The sequence below is a fragment of the Propithecus coquereli genome, unplaced genomic scaffold, assembly GCF_000956105.1.
Source record: "Propithecus coquereli isolate 6110/MARCELLA unplaced genomic scaffold, Pcoq_1.0 Scaffold399, whole genome shotgun sequence".
Lineage (NCBI taxonomy): Eukaryota > Metazoa > Chordata > Mammalia > Primates > Indriidae > Propithecus > Propithecus coquereli.
In genome coordinates, this window is record NW_012149718.1 from 350267 (window position 1) to 362931 (window position 12665).

Consider the following 12665-nt stretch of genomic DNA (forward strand, 5'->3'; position numbering starts at 1 on the left):
TCTAAAAAACATAACCAGACAAAGAACTCTTATGCAAATTATACAGGAAGATCATGTGTGGCTGTGCCTCTTGGAATCAGCGTCAGTTAAGAAACTGCGCAGGGCAAACTTCGGAGGAGGCCAGCGCATCTCAATGTCTGAAACCCCAAATGCCCCCCGTGTTCACATGACAACAGCTCTGTGGGCAGCCAGCACTGTGAGGCGCCCACGTGTCAGGCGCTGAGCCAACAATGGCAGCTGCCGTGAGGCCGGGCCAGCCCTGCACACTCCTAAGGGAACGCTGGCCATGGGCGGGGAGCACCTACCACAGGCGTCCTCTCCACAGGGCGGTGGTCGGCCGGCGCAGACTCTGCCCACGGTGGGGCCTGTCCTGCTGCAGACACGCCCAGGTAACAAGGCAGCCCCGGCTCATCAGCCAGCAGCAGCGAGGCCGGGGTCCGGTCCTGCAGAGAGGCATCGGCACTGCACAGGCTCAGGACGTCCGAGTGGGGCGTCAGGAGGAGGCTGGGCTGGGGCTCGAGGGCCGAGTCCTTCCTGAGGACCTCGGGGGAGCTCCAGGAGGACAGGTCCAGCACCCGGACCGGGCTCTTCAGGGGCTCGGGCAGGTCACTGCAGCTCAGGGCACGGGCGCCACCACGCACACAGGTTGGTAAAGAATGGGACCCATCCTGCAATTCTAATGTTTCTTGAATGGGAAAATTTGGCATTTCATTTCTTATCAAATAATCCTGATCTTTAATGGCAACAGTTAGATCCCTCACGGTCTTGTCGATATTAAATGCACCAACAGGAGGCGATTTGTCGGTTTCTTCACCGTTGTGGGAACCATCACTCGAACTGTTTTCTAACCCAAATGCTGACGCCAATGGCTGTTGAAATTTAAAATCTGCAGTGTTGACATCCTGGAAGGTCACAGAATATACCAGATGGTTCAGTTTTTCCTGAAGTTGTTTCACCTGAGCTATAAGATCGACTTTCTGCAGCTGATAATCTTCCAGTACTTTTTCCTTACCCTGAAGGTAAAAAGGGGAAACACACAGTAAAGCAGTGGAACCCTAGGGCGTCTCGAATATGCCTGTCTGAGCACACAGTGGGGAGATTCCCTGATGAGCCCTTGGTCCCTCTAAGTGCTTAACATTTCAGTTTATTTAATTTCATGAAAAACAGAATCAAGGCTTAAATCTCTGTGCTCAAAAAACAATTATTAGCTGGGTGCAGCGGCTCGTGTCTGTAGTCCTAGCACTCCAGGAGGCCAAGGCAGGAGGATCACTTGAGGTCAGGAGTCTGAGACCAGCCTGGGCAACAGTGAGACCCCATCTCTACAAAAAATTGAAAAATTAGCTGGGTGTGGTGGCGCACACCTGTAGTCCCAGCTACTGGGGAGGCTGAGGCAGGAGGATCATTTGAGTCCAGGAGCTGGAGGCTGCAGTGAGGCTGTGACGATGCCACTGCACTCTAGCCTGGGCAACAGAGCGAGACCCTGTCTTAGAAAAAAAAAAAAAAAAAGACAACTATCATAACCTATTTCTGTGGTAATTTACTAAGGACACAAGCCTTGTGTGAGGAAAAAAGTACTAGAAGGTTCTTTGTCTGAACACTGAAAAACACAAAACTGTAGTTTCTGTAATGAATGCAGAGTTTGTTGATATGTAACTTCCAAGAATTTGGTGATCAGCTCATGATCCCACAGGCTGAGTTTTCTGAGGGCACCCGATGAACGTATGAAACAAGAGTTGGGTGTCTCCTCTCAAAATGCAGGCCTGGGCCACGTGCTTCTCTTGGACCACGCACAGTGCACGGTGGAATTCAAACCCTTTCAGGGCCTAAAGACCGTGGTGTACACACGGCCTGGCAGTGCGCCCACCCTCCACTCACACACGTGGAGCGTCTCAGCAATGCGTGCAACACGCCAGCCGGGCTGCCAGGGGCACAGTGAGCGTGGGCCTGAGCAGGCTTCGGCGCCGAGTGCACTTTGGCGCCGCACTTGAGAGAACAAAACCAACCAGCTGGACTTGGTCTTAAGAGCTTCGGGTTTCAGAACTCGCATGAGGAGTCGCGGACCTGTTCTGTCAGCAGTAGCGTTGGCAAGGGCTGCCAGCCAGGGAGGAGGCTGCGCCAACGCTGAGGCACCCACGCCCCGCAGGACTCTGGACACGCCCTGCACTCCAGGGAGCTCGAGGCCCCAACTACCAGGAAAAGAAACTTCAACTTTTCCTCAAGTAGAATCTGAGGTTCAAAAACTAAGCATGAAGGCTTTGAAGGTGAAACAGACACTGGCAGTGAAAGTCCCGCGCCACGCAGGGGCGATGTGGTCCTCGCACGGAAGAGAAACCACGCCACGCGGGGGCCGCGTGGTCCTCGCACGGAAGAGAGACCTAGAGACACGGCCTGGAGCACGGCACACCCATCAGCTCCAGTCATGGACATGAGGAGACTTCACCTGCTTGCTTTTTACAAGCAGCCTGACCACAGAAGACGCGTGTTTCTGAATGGAGCACGCAGCTATGGACAGCACCGTTACAGAACAGGACGGACTCAGAGAGCAGGTTGCTGGGCAGCCCTCGACGGGGCCTTCTGCTCCAAGACAAAAAGCGCTTAGAACATTTCACACAGGAAATGCTTGTTGACAGACAGGCATCTGATTAGAACCAGACAGGGAAATGAAGAAAGACTGTCTAATACAAAGCAATCTCCGTATCATTGTATAAACCCTATCATATTTAAGAAACAATTGTTTTAAAAAGCTTAAATAAGTTGCAAAAATAATAAGCCTAAAGTTGTACAAGACAGTGAAATCCTCAGCTCAGCCCAACTTCGCTGTGCACAGACTCCAAACGGGCCCAGGCTGGCGCCAGCTCCAGCCTCCCTTCTCCACTGCGTCATAAGCCACCAGTGCTAACTGCCCCCTCCCCCTGCCCCCACACTCAGCACAGAGTCATCAAAATTAAGAGAAAACAAATAGGAGAGGAAGGAAAAACCCAGAGTCTCCTTCAGAGAACAGCCAACGTCTCCCGGTCCAGCCCAGCCCAGCCCCCTCACAGCCCCCTAGGCACAGAAGCTACGGCTGGAGGCCCACAGCGGGAGGAGGCCTACCCGTGGGTCCTGGTCCCGGCTGTGGAGACTCGAGGTCAGCCGCCTGCTGCTGACGCCCTGCTCGGGCACCTCCGCGTCCCTGAGCATCCACACCTCCGTGCCGCCCTCCAGGCCAGGGTGCCGGCAGGCGCCGGGCGGCCGTGTGCGGGCGGCAGCCCCGTGCACCTGCTGCCTGTCCAGCTCCATCTGGCACTTCAGGAACCGCTGGTTCAGCACCTGCAGCTGGCGGCTGAGACGGACACACTGTGTTCGGAGCCGCTGCAGCTCAGGGGGCTCGGCCGGGCCGGCCAGGGGCTGCTGCTCCAGGGCACAGCGGAAACGGGCCACGGCCGACAGGACGGCCTTCAGTGCGGTGGAGTGGGCCGCTTTCCACTTGTTCACGGCGTCAATCTCTGAGTCTCTCTCAGCAATCGTCGCTTCCTTTGCTTTTAGTGCAGCTTCAAACTCCTGGATCCGGGAGGCCATGCCCTCGACCTCAGCCTCCCGAAGGGCCACACTGCGCCCCAGCTCCGCCAGCTGCCGTGCGGCGGCCTCCTCCGCACCCTGCAGCCGCTGCCGCAGGGCCTCCAGGGCCTGGCTGTGCCCGAGGGCCTGGTCGGCCAGCAGCTGGCTCAGGGCCTCCTTGGCTGCGAGCGCAGCCTGGAGCTCACCCTGCAGCGCCTGCCCGCAGGGGCCCTCCGCCTGGGAGCAGAGCAGCTCACTCTGCAAACTCCCTGCCCGGCTGTCGCTGGCCCCCTGCGCCGCGGGTGCCATGAGAGACAGCTCCTGCTGCAGCTTCTCGATGACTTCGTGGAGCCGTTCAATCTCCTCTGCCTTGTCCTTCTGTAAGCGTTCCTGGTTCTCTCGCAGATTTTCAATAGTGGCTTTCAGCTCTTCAATCTCAGAACTTCTGGTGCACACAACCTGAAGAGAAAGCACATTTCGGAGACCAATTAACACGCCCACTCCTGAATTTCCTTCTTTCAGGACACAGTTCAGCCTGAATTCGTTCCTGGAGAAGTGGACAGACTCAGCCCCTCGAACAAAGCAGCAGCGCATGGAAGCCGCCAAGTCACGGCCCGGCCCTCGGGAGCCCTGGGCAGGGAGCAGAGCCGCCCACCTCCAGCCCACACTCTGCGTCTGAGCCGGAGCGAAGCTCCAACACGGCTCCTCTCAGTCGAGGATGTCGACACAAAGACGCTTTCACTACCCTTTGAGTGTTTGTTTTGTTAATATCTAAGCGACTCTGATTTGACCTTCCTGAAGGGGCACTTAGTTTGGGGCATCGTCCTCACTGGCGAACACACACAGCAGACGTGGCTGGAGAATCTGCGTGAATGAAGATGTGGACCGGCCGGGAGGCTGCGCACCCGCGAGGCGGGCGTTTCTGTCACGGCTGCCTCAGCAACCTCGCCAGGCACCAAGGGGCATGTTTACTTGTGCCATGTAACCCAATCTTTGACAATTTTAAGAAATATTATTATTTTCATTTTAAAGATAGGAAAATTGCAACTTAGACATTAAATATCTTCCTAAACCCATAAAAATATTAAGTGGAAAATCAGTATTGAAATCCAAGTAAGTTAGTTCCAAACTATTCTCTTAAGATAATATTACTGGTAGAGGCCAAGAAAATGGAAAAATTCTAACCAATTTGTATTCTAACAATTTTCGAGCAATTTCGTATAGTCTAATGTCTTACCTCCCCAAAATTAAGGATTTCGTAACAACACTTGGTTTCACTCAAACCACTTCACAATTACTTTGAACTCAAATACAATCTGGCCTTTAGTAAAAACAAGAAAGAACCTAACGATCTTCTGGTTTGCTTTGGCTCACATGGCTGGACACTCATGCACGTGTTCCGAACACGAGCACGACAGCACGGCTAGCTGAGTCCCCCATCTCATCGTCAGCTCTGCTTCGCACACTCCCGACTGGGCTGCGTAGACTCGTGTCTGTCCTTAACGGGCCGTGAAGGAACTTCTAAAGATAATGCTGACCGTGTGCGGTTTTTGCTCATGCACTGAATACACTGGGATAAAAGGGCGTGCACTGCAGAACACTCATAATCACAGCACAAACGTTACATTTAAAATACTGGAGCCAGCATAAAAAGTGGCTCTAAAATGTAACACACTAAAATCAGTCCTCTAAGATACAGTGCAACTGAAACAGCACAAAGAAGACGAGTAAAAACAGGCTACGGTGGCAAAAGAAAGAGGAAAACAACTTCAGGTTGCAGAACTGAGAAGAGTAGATGCTGCCGCCAAGAGCACGGAGATGGCCTCAAAAGTGGCGTGGTGGCTCCGTGTCTGGCCAGAGCAGCCCCTTCCCACCAGGCCAGTGCAGAGTGACAGGTGTGAGCACCACCTGCCCTCAGGCAGCACAGCAAAGACAGGCTCCCTCCGCCCAGACGTGGCATTTTATTGGAGGAGCGCCACTCCCTCACCAAATGCAGTTCTCTGCGGCGTCTGGAGAGGCCGTGCCAGCAGGGGACTCGGAGGGGCCTGCAGTGGGCAGACTGACGAGAAAGGCGGGTTTGGGAGCAAGGCCGGGGTCTACGTCAGGTGGGGACAGAAGTTCCTCAGAAACCCAGTGGGTCACACCCCACCTGCCTGTGGGGCCAGGAGGTCGTGCAGGGAGCACCACGACATTGCGGAGGCCACCGCGGGGGGTGTTTCAGCTCCCGAGACTGCCCTCAGGCAGCGTGGCACAATGAGGTCCAGGAGGCTGTGGAGAGCAAGGGGTATTCCCAGAGAGACAGAGAAGCAGGGCAGGAAAACCCCGAGTTCACGTGTGAGCTCTGCCCAGTCTCGACAGCCGCCTCTGCAGGCAGGACAGGGCACCCGCGTGCAACCGAGCTCACTGCCGCCAACACAAAAGCCTCAACACTCTTCAGAAGCCAGAGTCCCCAAGGCACAATTTGCAGAACGTCAAGAATGCAAATCAAAATTATTCAAGATACAAAAAAAAAGAAAATCAGCAGCAAAGACAACCAACAGCAACCAGCCTTGAGATGATAAAACGCCAAAAAGCAAACCAGGACGTTGAAGCAGACGTCATAGTTGTGCTCCTGGACATAAAGAAAAGCATCCTCCCAACACACAAAAAGATAGGAAATTGGCAGAAGAACAGAAGCTACAAAAAGAAATAAAAGTCTACACCTCAGAGTTACAATATCTGAAATTTTAAATTCACTCCATGGGCTTAAAAGAATACTGAGCATGACAAAGCGTCTGCAAACTTAAAGAATCACAAAAATGACGCCATTAGAGGCAGAAAGGAAACGGAGGACAGAACCTCAACTGCGCACAGGACACAGGCAAGGCAGGGCGTGTGCACCGTCCCCGCTCCAGCAGGGGAGGCAGGAAAAAGACCCTCAGCAAACAATGGCCCAAAATTTCCCGATATGGGCTGGGCGCGGTGGCTCACGCCTGTAATCCTATCACTCTGGGAGGCCGAGGCGGGCGGACTGTTTGAGCTCAGGAGTTCGAGACCAGCCTGAGCAGGAGCAAGACCCCGTCTCTACTAAAAATAGAAAGAAATTAATCGGACAACTAAAAATATATAGAAAAACTTAGCCGGGCATGTTGGCGTATGCCTGTAGTCCCAGCTACTCGGGAGGCTGAGGCAGAAGGATCGCTTGAGCCCAGGAGTTTGAGGTTGCTGTAAGCTAGGATGACACCACGGCACTCTAGCCTGGGCAACACAGTGAGACTCTGTCTCAAAAAAAAAAAAAAAAATTTCCCAATATGAAACATTCATGTGAAATGCCCACAACTAGTAGGAAAATAGAATCTATAATTTTAATAAACCCCAGAAAAGAACTCACTAGCCCACACAGCTTCACTGAACGACACTATTCAACACATAAAGAATAAATAACGCCCATTCTGTACGATCCTCCAGAACACAGAAGAGGGAACGATTCGCTCAAGGAGCCAGTGCTACCCTGACACCACAACCAGCACGGGGTAAAGGCAAACCAATGGGCAAAGAATGGTTTTCAACAGATGGTGCTGGCACAACTGGATATACACGTGCCAAAAACTAAACTTAAAGTACATCAAAGGCCTGAATGCAAAGCAGAACTATGAAATTTCTGTGAGAACACAGGGAAGTATCTTTGTGACCTTGGGTAGGCAAAGAACTCTCAGCAGCTGCAGCTGCCGGCTCACCCGCGCCATGTCCCTCTCCTCACCATACAGAAACGCCTATGGGAACAACAGCAGTAACCACGGCAGCACAACCAACAGAGCGCTACTACGCAAAACGCTCCTCCAGCCTTGCAGATGTGAACTGTCCCAATTAAAAGCCTGTGCTTTGAAGTTTGGAAATCAGAAATTCAATTTGAAAATGGTTTTCTATTAAAGTCCTCTCTGTTTAAAATGACGTATTAGTTTGACTGTCAAACTAATCAATTACTAAATTTCTCCAGGAAATTTACTTCAAAACAATCACCAAAGATAAAGTATGCTCTTATCTGCTTCTCCTATAGTAACTAAGAATCCACACTGGGCCGGGCAGGGGCTCACACCTGTGATCCCAGTACTCTGGGAGGCCGAGGCAGGAGGATCGCTTGAGCTCAGGAGTTTGAGGTTGCTGTGAGCTATGAGGACATCACTGCACTCTAGCCAGGGTGACAGAGTGAGACCCTGTTTCAAAATTTAAAAAAGGTTCACACTGAAAGGATAACTACTTACTAGGATCAGCCTAAAACTCCCTTTTCACTCGAGATATTTTAAGATCTTATAGACTCGACTTTTGTGAGAATCAGACACGAATGACACAACCCCTCAGCTGTCTTCCACGCCCTCAGTTCACCCGCGGAGCCTGTGCCAGGTGGCACCACACACAGCGACTGACCCACACATTTCAAGGCTGCCTCATAAAGTTACGTTTTCTTTGCAACTTTTAGTATCATCTCCCCTGCAAAAAGGTTGGTTTTCTTTTTTGCTTCAAAAGCCCAGCTACATTAAAACAGAGAAGATTGAAAAACATATTTTTTCCCCATCCTGCCAGCGGGAAGCTTAACAGAGAGAACCCCTCACTAAATGTCACCCCTTCTAGAAGAGCACGGCTCGAGATGGCCAAAGCCATTCACATCCTCCAAGGCGAGAATCTGTGTCCTCACAGTTTCTGTCATCAGGGAAGTGCCTGTCCTCAATTTTACTCCACCGAAGACCCTATCAGTGCTGCCAACAGAAGAAGAGCTTGGAGGGGGGCCCCTGGCTCCTCACTCCTGACCCCTGGGAAGTCCCAGAACCGCCCCAGTCACGGCCCAGGCAGAAGTCGGGCCACTTGGGGTGTGTGGGAAGGCATGACTGCACGCCCCTGCAGCTGGCCCCAGCACCCACAAAATCACCCCAAACGCAGGGTCGAGCTGGACCTTGTTTGGTGTACCTTTAGGTCGGCATGCTCATCCTCAAGTTCTCCGGTGCTCACGGCAGTCTGGGAGCTCTGCACATCTGATTTTAAATTCAGATGTAGCACCTCTTCATTTTTATCTGCTATGTCATTTTTAATCTCCTCCAGATGTCCTTTTAAGTCTAAGACCTTTCATTAAAACAGAAGTATTAAAAATTAGCTAATATTCTAATTGGTTTAATAATTATTAAAATACCTTCGATAGCTTTAAAAATACAAGCACGAAACAGCTATCACCTCCTACGCACACAGACACGAGGGAATCACTGGGAACTACGGCAGTCACAACCCGCCAGCCACAGTGTCTGGGCGCCAGGCCTTCTGCACAGACATGCAGGCCAGGCCGTCAAATGCCCCACGCCCAGGGCTGGTCCAGCCCCCCTGCTCCCGCCTACCTCGCTGTCGCGCTGCAGGGGCGCCCTCTGTGCTGACTCCCATTGCACCTCGGGACCCGCAGGAGGGCTGTCTGGAAGAGGCCCAGGACACCTACCCTCACCCAGTCCAGCCTGCAGTGTGGACTCCAGAGGCAAGTGAGTCATCTGCTGTTCCTTTAGTGCCTCTTTATCCTATTTAGGAACCAGAAGGAAATTTATTTCAGGCAAATATTTAGGAATCAGGGACTTCAGACTGCTGTCTGTTAAACCACACACCACAGTGGCACACCTGCGCACACCTGCGCTCAGCGACTCGGCACACCACACAGGGTGCATGGAAGCCGGCCTGGGGAGGAGCGTGACCCTCACCGAGAGCCACAGTGTGTGTCTGCGATTCCACTGCGGGGAATTTGTCCTCAGCAATTATTCAACAGGGCACAAAAATATCCAGCAGACTCACTCATTTTTTAAAAATTGGAAAGACCATGCGAAAAAAACCGGGCAGTGGCTACCGGTACATCCACGCGATGAGTGCAGCATTGCCTGCCTGTGAGAAAGTTTTCAAAGAATACTTATCATGAAGAAAACGTCCACAGCATATGAAGCGTGGAAGAAACAGGAATACGAAGTTGTACATGTAGTCCAGTTTTGTGGCGGGAAAAGAAGGCATTTTCTGCACCCCGCACCTAAAACCCCAGTACGTACGTGCTGGGCAGAGGAACCGCGCCCCTCCCGGGACCTGACATGGGGGCAACTCCACCCTCCAGAAAAAGCCAATTCACCCAGCAGGCCCCACACACAGGAGACTCAGGCACGCCGGGGGAAACCCGCACCTAATCCCAGAGCAGGATTTGTGTCTGACGGCCAAAGTACTGATTCCAAAATAAAATTTCTCACTGAGCCTCATTCTCAAGTAACCTTTAACCTCCAGTGACATAAAATAAATGAAAAGTCAGAAATTCAATGTGTTTTAGCCAAATGCTCAAAAAGGAGGCACAGCTACTTCCCGAGGTGCACACGGGTGTCCTCCTAGCCGCAAGGGGAGGCCCCGCCGGAGAAGCTTTCCCCACCGACACAGACGGGGAAATATCACCAGCACGTGATTCAGAGTATAATGTTGTCGCTGGGGAGGTGACAGACAGCCCTAAATTCAAAATAATTATAACTCACTCTAACTAAAGCATTTGGTGAAAAAAGTTTTTTTAAGCCTGAAATCTTAAATATATTTATTTTATAAAACACTAAGGATAAATTCAGAGTTCTTGACCAGCCTGAACGAGAGTGAGACCTCGTCTCTACTAAAAATAGAAAAATCAGCTGGGCGTGGTGGTGGTGCCTGTAGTCCCAGCTACTCGGGAGGCTGAGGCAGGAGGATCACTGGAGCCCAGGAGTTTGAGGTGGCTGTGAGCTAGGCTGACGCCACGGCACTCTAGCCTGAGCGACAGAGTGAGGCTTTGTCTCAAAAAAAGAAAAAAAAAAAAAATTCAGAGTTCTTGAGACATTAAGAACTGGTATAAAAATCTCTATGAAATCCTACTATGGTAACGTTATAACAGCAAGGCTCTCCAGCGAGGTCACAGTAAACTCGCCAGCCAGGCACCAGTCACGTCTGCTCGGCTCTGACACGCGTGTGCTCCTGGCACAGGCTCTGTGGCCCCAGTGAGAAGACCCGCCCCCACCTCACGCCCGGGCTGAGCGCCTGGACGTCCCGCTGGCTTCAGCTACAACACAGACACTTTACTTGTAATTCCTTCACAATTTTTTTCTGTTTCTCCAATTCTTCCTGGAGCTGGACCACTTTTCTCCTGGTGTGGGCATTCATCTCTTCCAGACGCTTAATTTCTTCTTCCTGGATTAGCACTTGTCTGTCTGCCAACTCTTTCTTTATAACCAATTCATTAAATCCATCCGATTTTTCTCTCAACTTCTGTTGTAACAATTCAACCTAGAACAATAAAAAATGCTTGAGAAATACGACCAACTATTTAAAAAAATCTATCTTCCAAATTAAAAAGTACATAATACAACTGACAGCAGAGAAAATGGACATTCTACACGTTTCTCTAGACCTAGGTTTGCAATGAAATCTAAGGAAAGAATATGACAGAGTTGTATTACAGAGGACATTCTCTTTATAATACAAAATTTGTCAGTAAAATATAATTTATTTTGATAGAAAGGAATAGACTACTACTCAAAAACAAAAAAAAGAACCAACTATGGCTACACACAGCAACCTAGATGAGTCTCCAGGGAATCAGATACAGTGAAAATTGCCAGTCCCAGAAGATGATGTAGGCATGATTCCGTTCATAAGTTACAGAGACAGAAGACAGGTGAGCGGTTGCCAGGGCCCAGGGCAGCTGTGGCTGGGAACGGGCACAGCCCCTACAGGCAGGGAGCGCCGGCACTGAGAGGCCACTGCTGGACCTGGGCACAGGCACGAGGGTCTGAGTCCTACTTACACTGTGACCCCAAAATGAGTTTAATTTAAAAAGCATAAGCAAACCACTAGAGCTATCTCTGACGACAGGAAGCCAACGGCTGCAGCCCCAAGAAAAAGCAAGAAGGACCAGCAGGGAGCAGACGGTGAGCATGGCCCCCACTGGTCACCAGAGCGAGAAGAAGCCATGGCGGAGACGGCAGCAGGGACAGCAGCAGAGGTAGGGCTGCCTGTCCTTACCTCTTCATCCAGCCGGGCATGCTGCTGTTCTCGTGCACATGGAAGGCAAAAATTCAAAGAAAGTTAAAGCTTAAAAACACTGCAGAGAAGGGCTCCCCCAGGCCTGGCAGGCGGCGGGCTGGCTTACCGGGCTGTCGAGGAGGCCCTGGGGCTGCGGCCTGGCCACGTGGCGGAGCTGCGCCTCCAGCCTCTGGATCTCCTGCTGGAACTCCTCACGCTCGTGCTCCCGCTCTGCGGCCTGCTCCTGGGAAGAGAGGCGGCATATCAGGGGCGTCCTGTGGGGACGCGTGTGGCAGGCTGCACATGCACCCACCGGCCCAGCAGCTCAAAGGAGGCTGTAAAACACTGACGACGTCTTGAGCCCCATGCACAGAAGACAAGACACAGCAGAGCAGATGGCAACGTCCAAAGGGCACGACGCTGCACAGACACCTCCCAGGGCGCAGGGCCACAACCCGATTGCCGGGGACTCCTCCTAGGGCTGTAGGAAGGAACGTGGGCCTGCACGTGGCGAGGGCATCCCTCAGAATCCTCCCCCACCAAACGTGGATGATGTCCAAGGCGCCAGCCAAGAGAGTTGGACACTCGTCCCCAGCATCACATCCCAGGAGCTTATTTAATGACCTGGAAAGAAGTTCATGCTATAATGATGACTTTTAGTGATGCAAATAAAATTTATTACTCAAAATTCTTACATCCATGAAATGCCGCTGGTTGCGCAAGTGCTTGTCCAGAGAAGCCATCTGCTGCTTTAGGGCTGTGACTTCCTCAGCCTGCCTGGCACAGCCTTGATGCTGAGAGAGCTGCTCCTCCAACTCGCATTCCAGAACCTTCATCTGGGAGAGCAGGGCCACGCGGTCCTTCTCAGACTGCTTCCTCGTCTCCGACTGCTCCCTGGTCAGACACTCCACTTCCTTGCGAAGCGCTAACGATGCAAAGAAAACAGACGTGGAGAAAACCCGCACACCCCAGAGGCTACCTGAATTAGACAGGGAACAGGAAACATGCATTTCCTAATGGTGACACTAAACAGAAGAGAACCCTGACCTCCACAGGGTCTGCTGTGGGGCCCAGGAAGGAGGAAACACCGCGTTCAGCGCCCTGGA

The 12665-nt window shown here is 51.9% G+C and overlaps 1 protein-coding gene across 1 annotated transcript in view; it reads right to left on the minus strand.

Moving 5' to 3' along the window:
* Positions 1-12665, minus strand: part of PCNT (pericentrin) — a 104333-nt gene that overhangs the window by 29514 nt on the left and 62154 nt on the right. Inside the window, exons 21-28 of the mRNA XM_012652714.1 lie at positions 12255-12484; positions 11687-11803; positions 11560-11583; positions 10618-10821; positions 8898-9068; positions 8479-8631; positions 3094-3996; positions 306-1013 (exon numbers count right to left, since the gene is read on the minus strand). Of these exons, the coding sequence (XP_012508168.1) occupies positions 306-1013; positions 3094-3996; positions 8479-8631; positions 8898-9068; positions 10618-10821; positions 11560-11583; positions 11687-11803; positions 12255-12484 (2510 nt within the window). The remainder of the gene's footprint in view (positions 1-305; positions 1014-3093; positions 3997-8478; positions 8632-8897; positions 9069-10617; positions 10822-11559; positions 11584-11686; positions 11804-12254; positions 12485-12665) is intronic.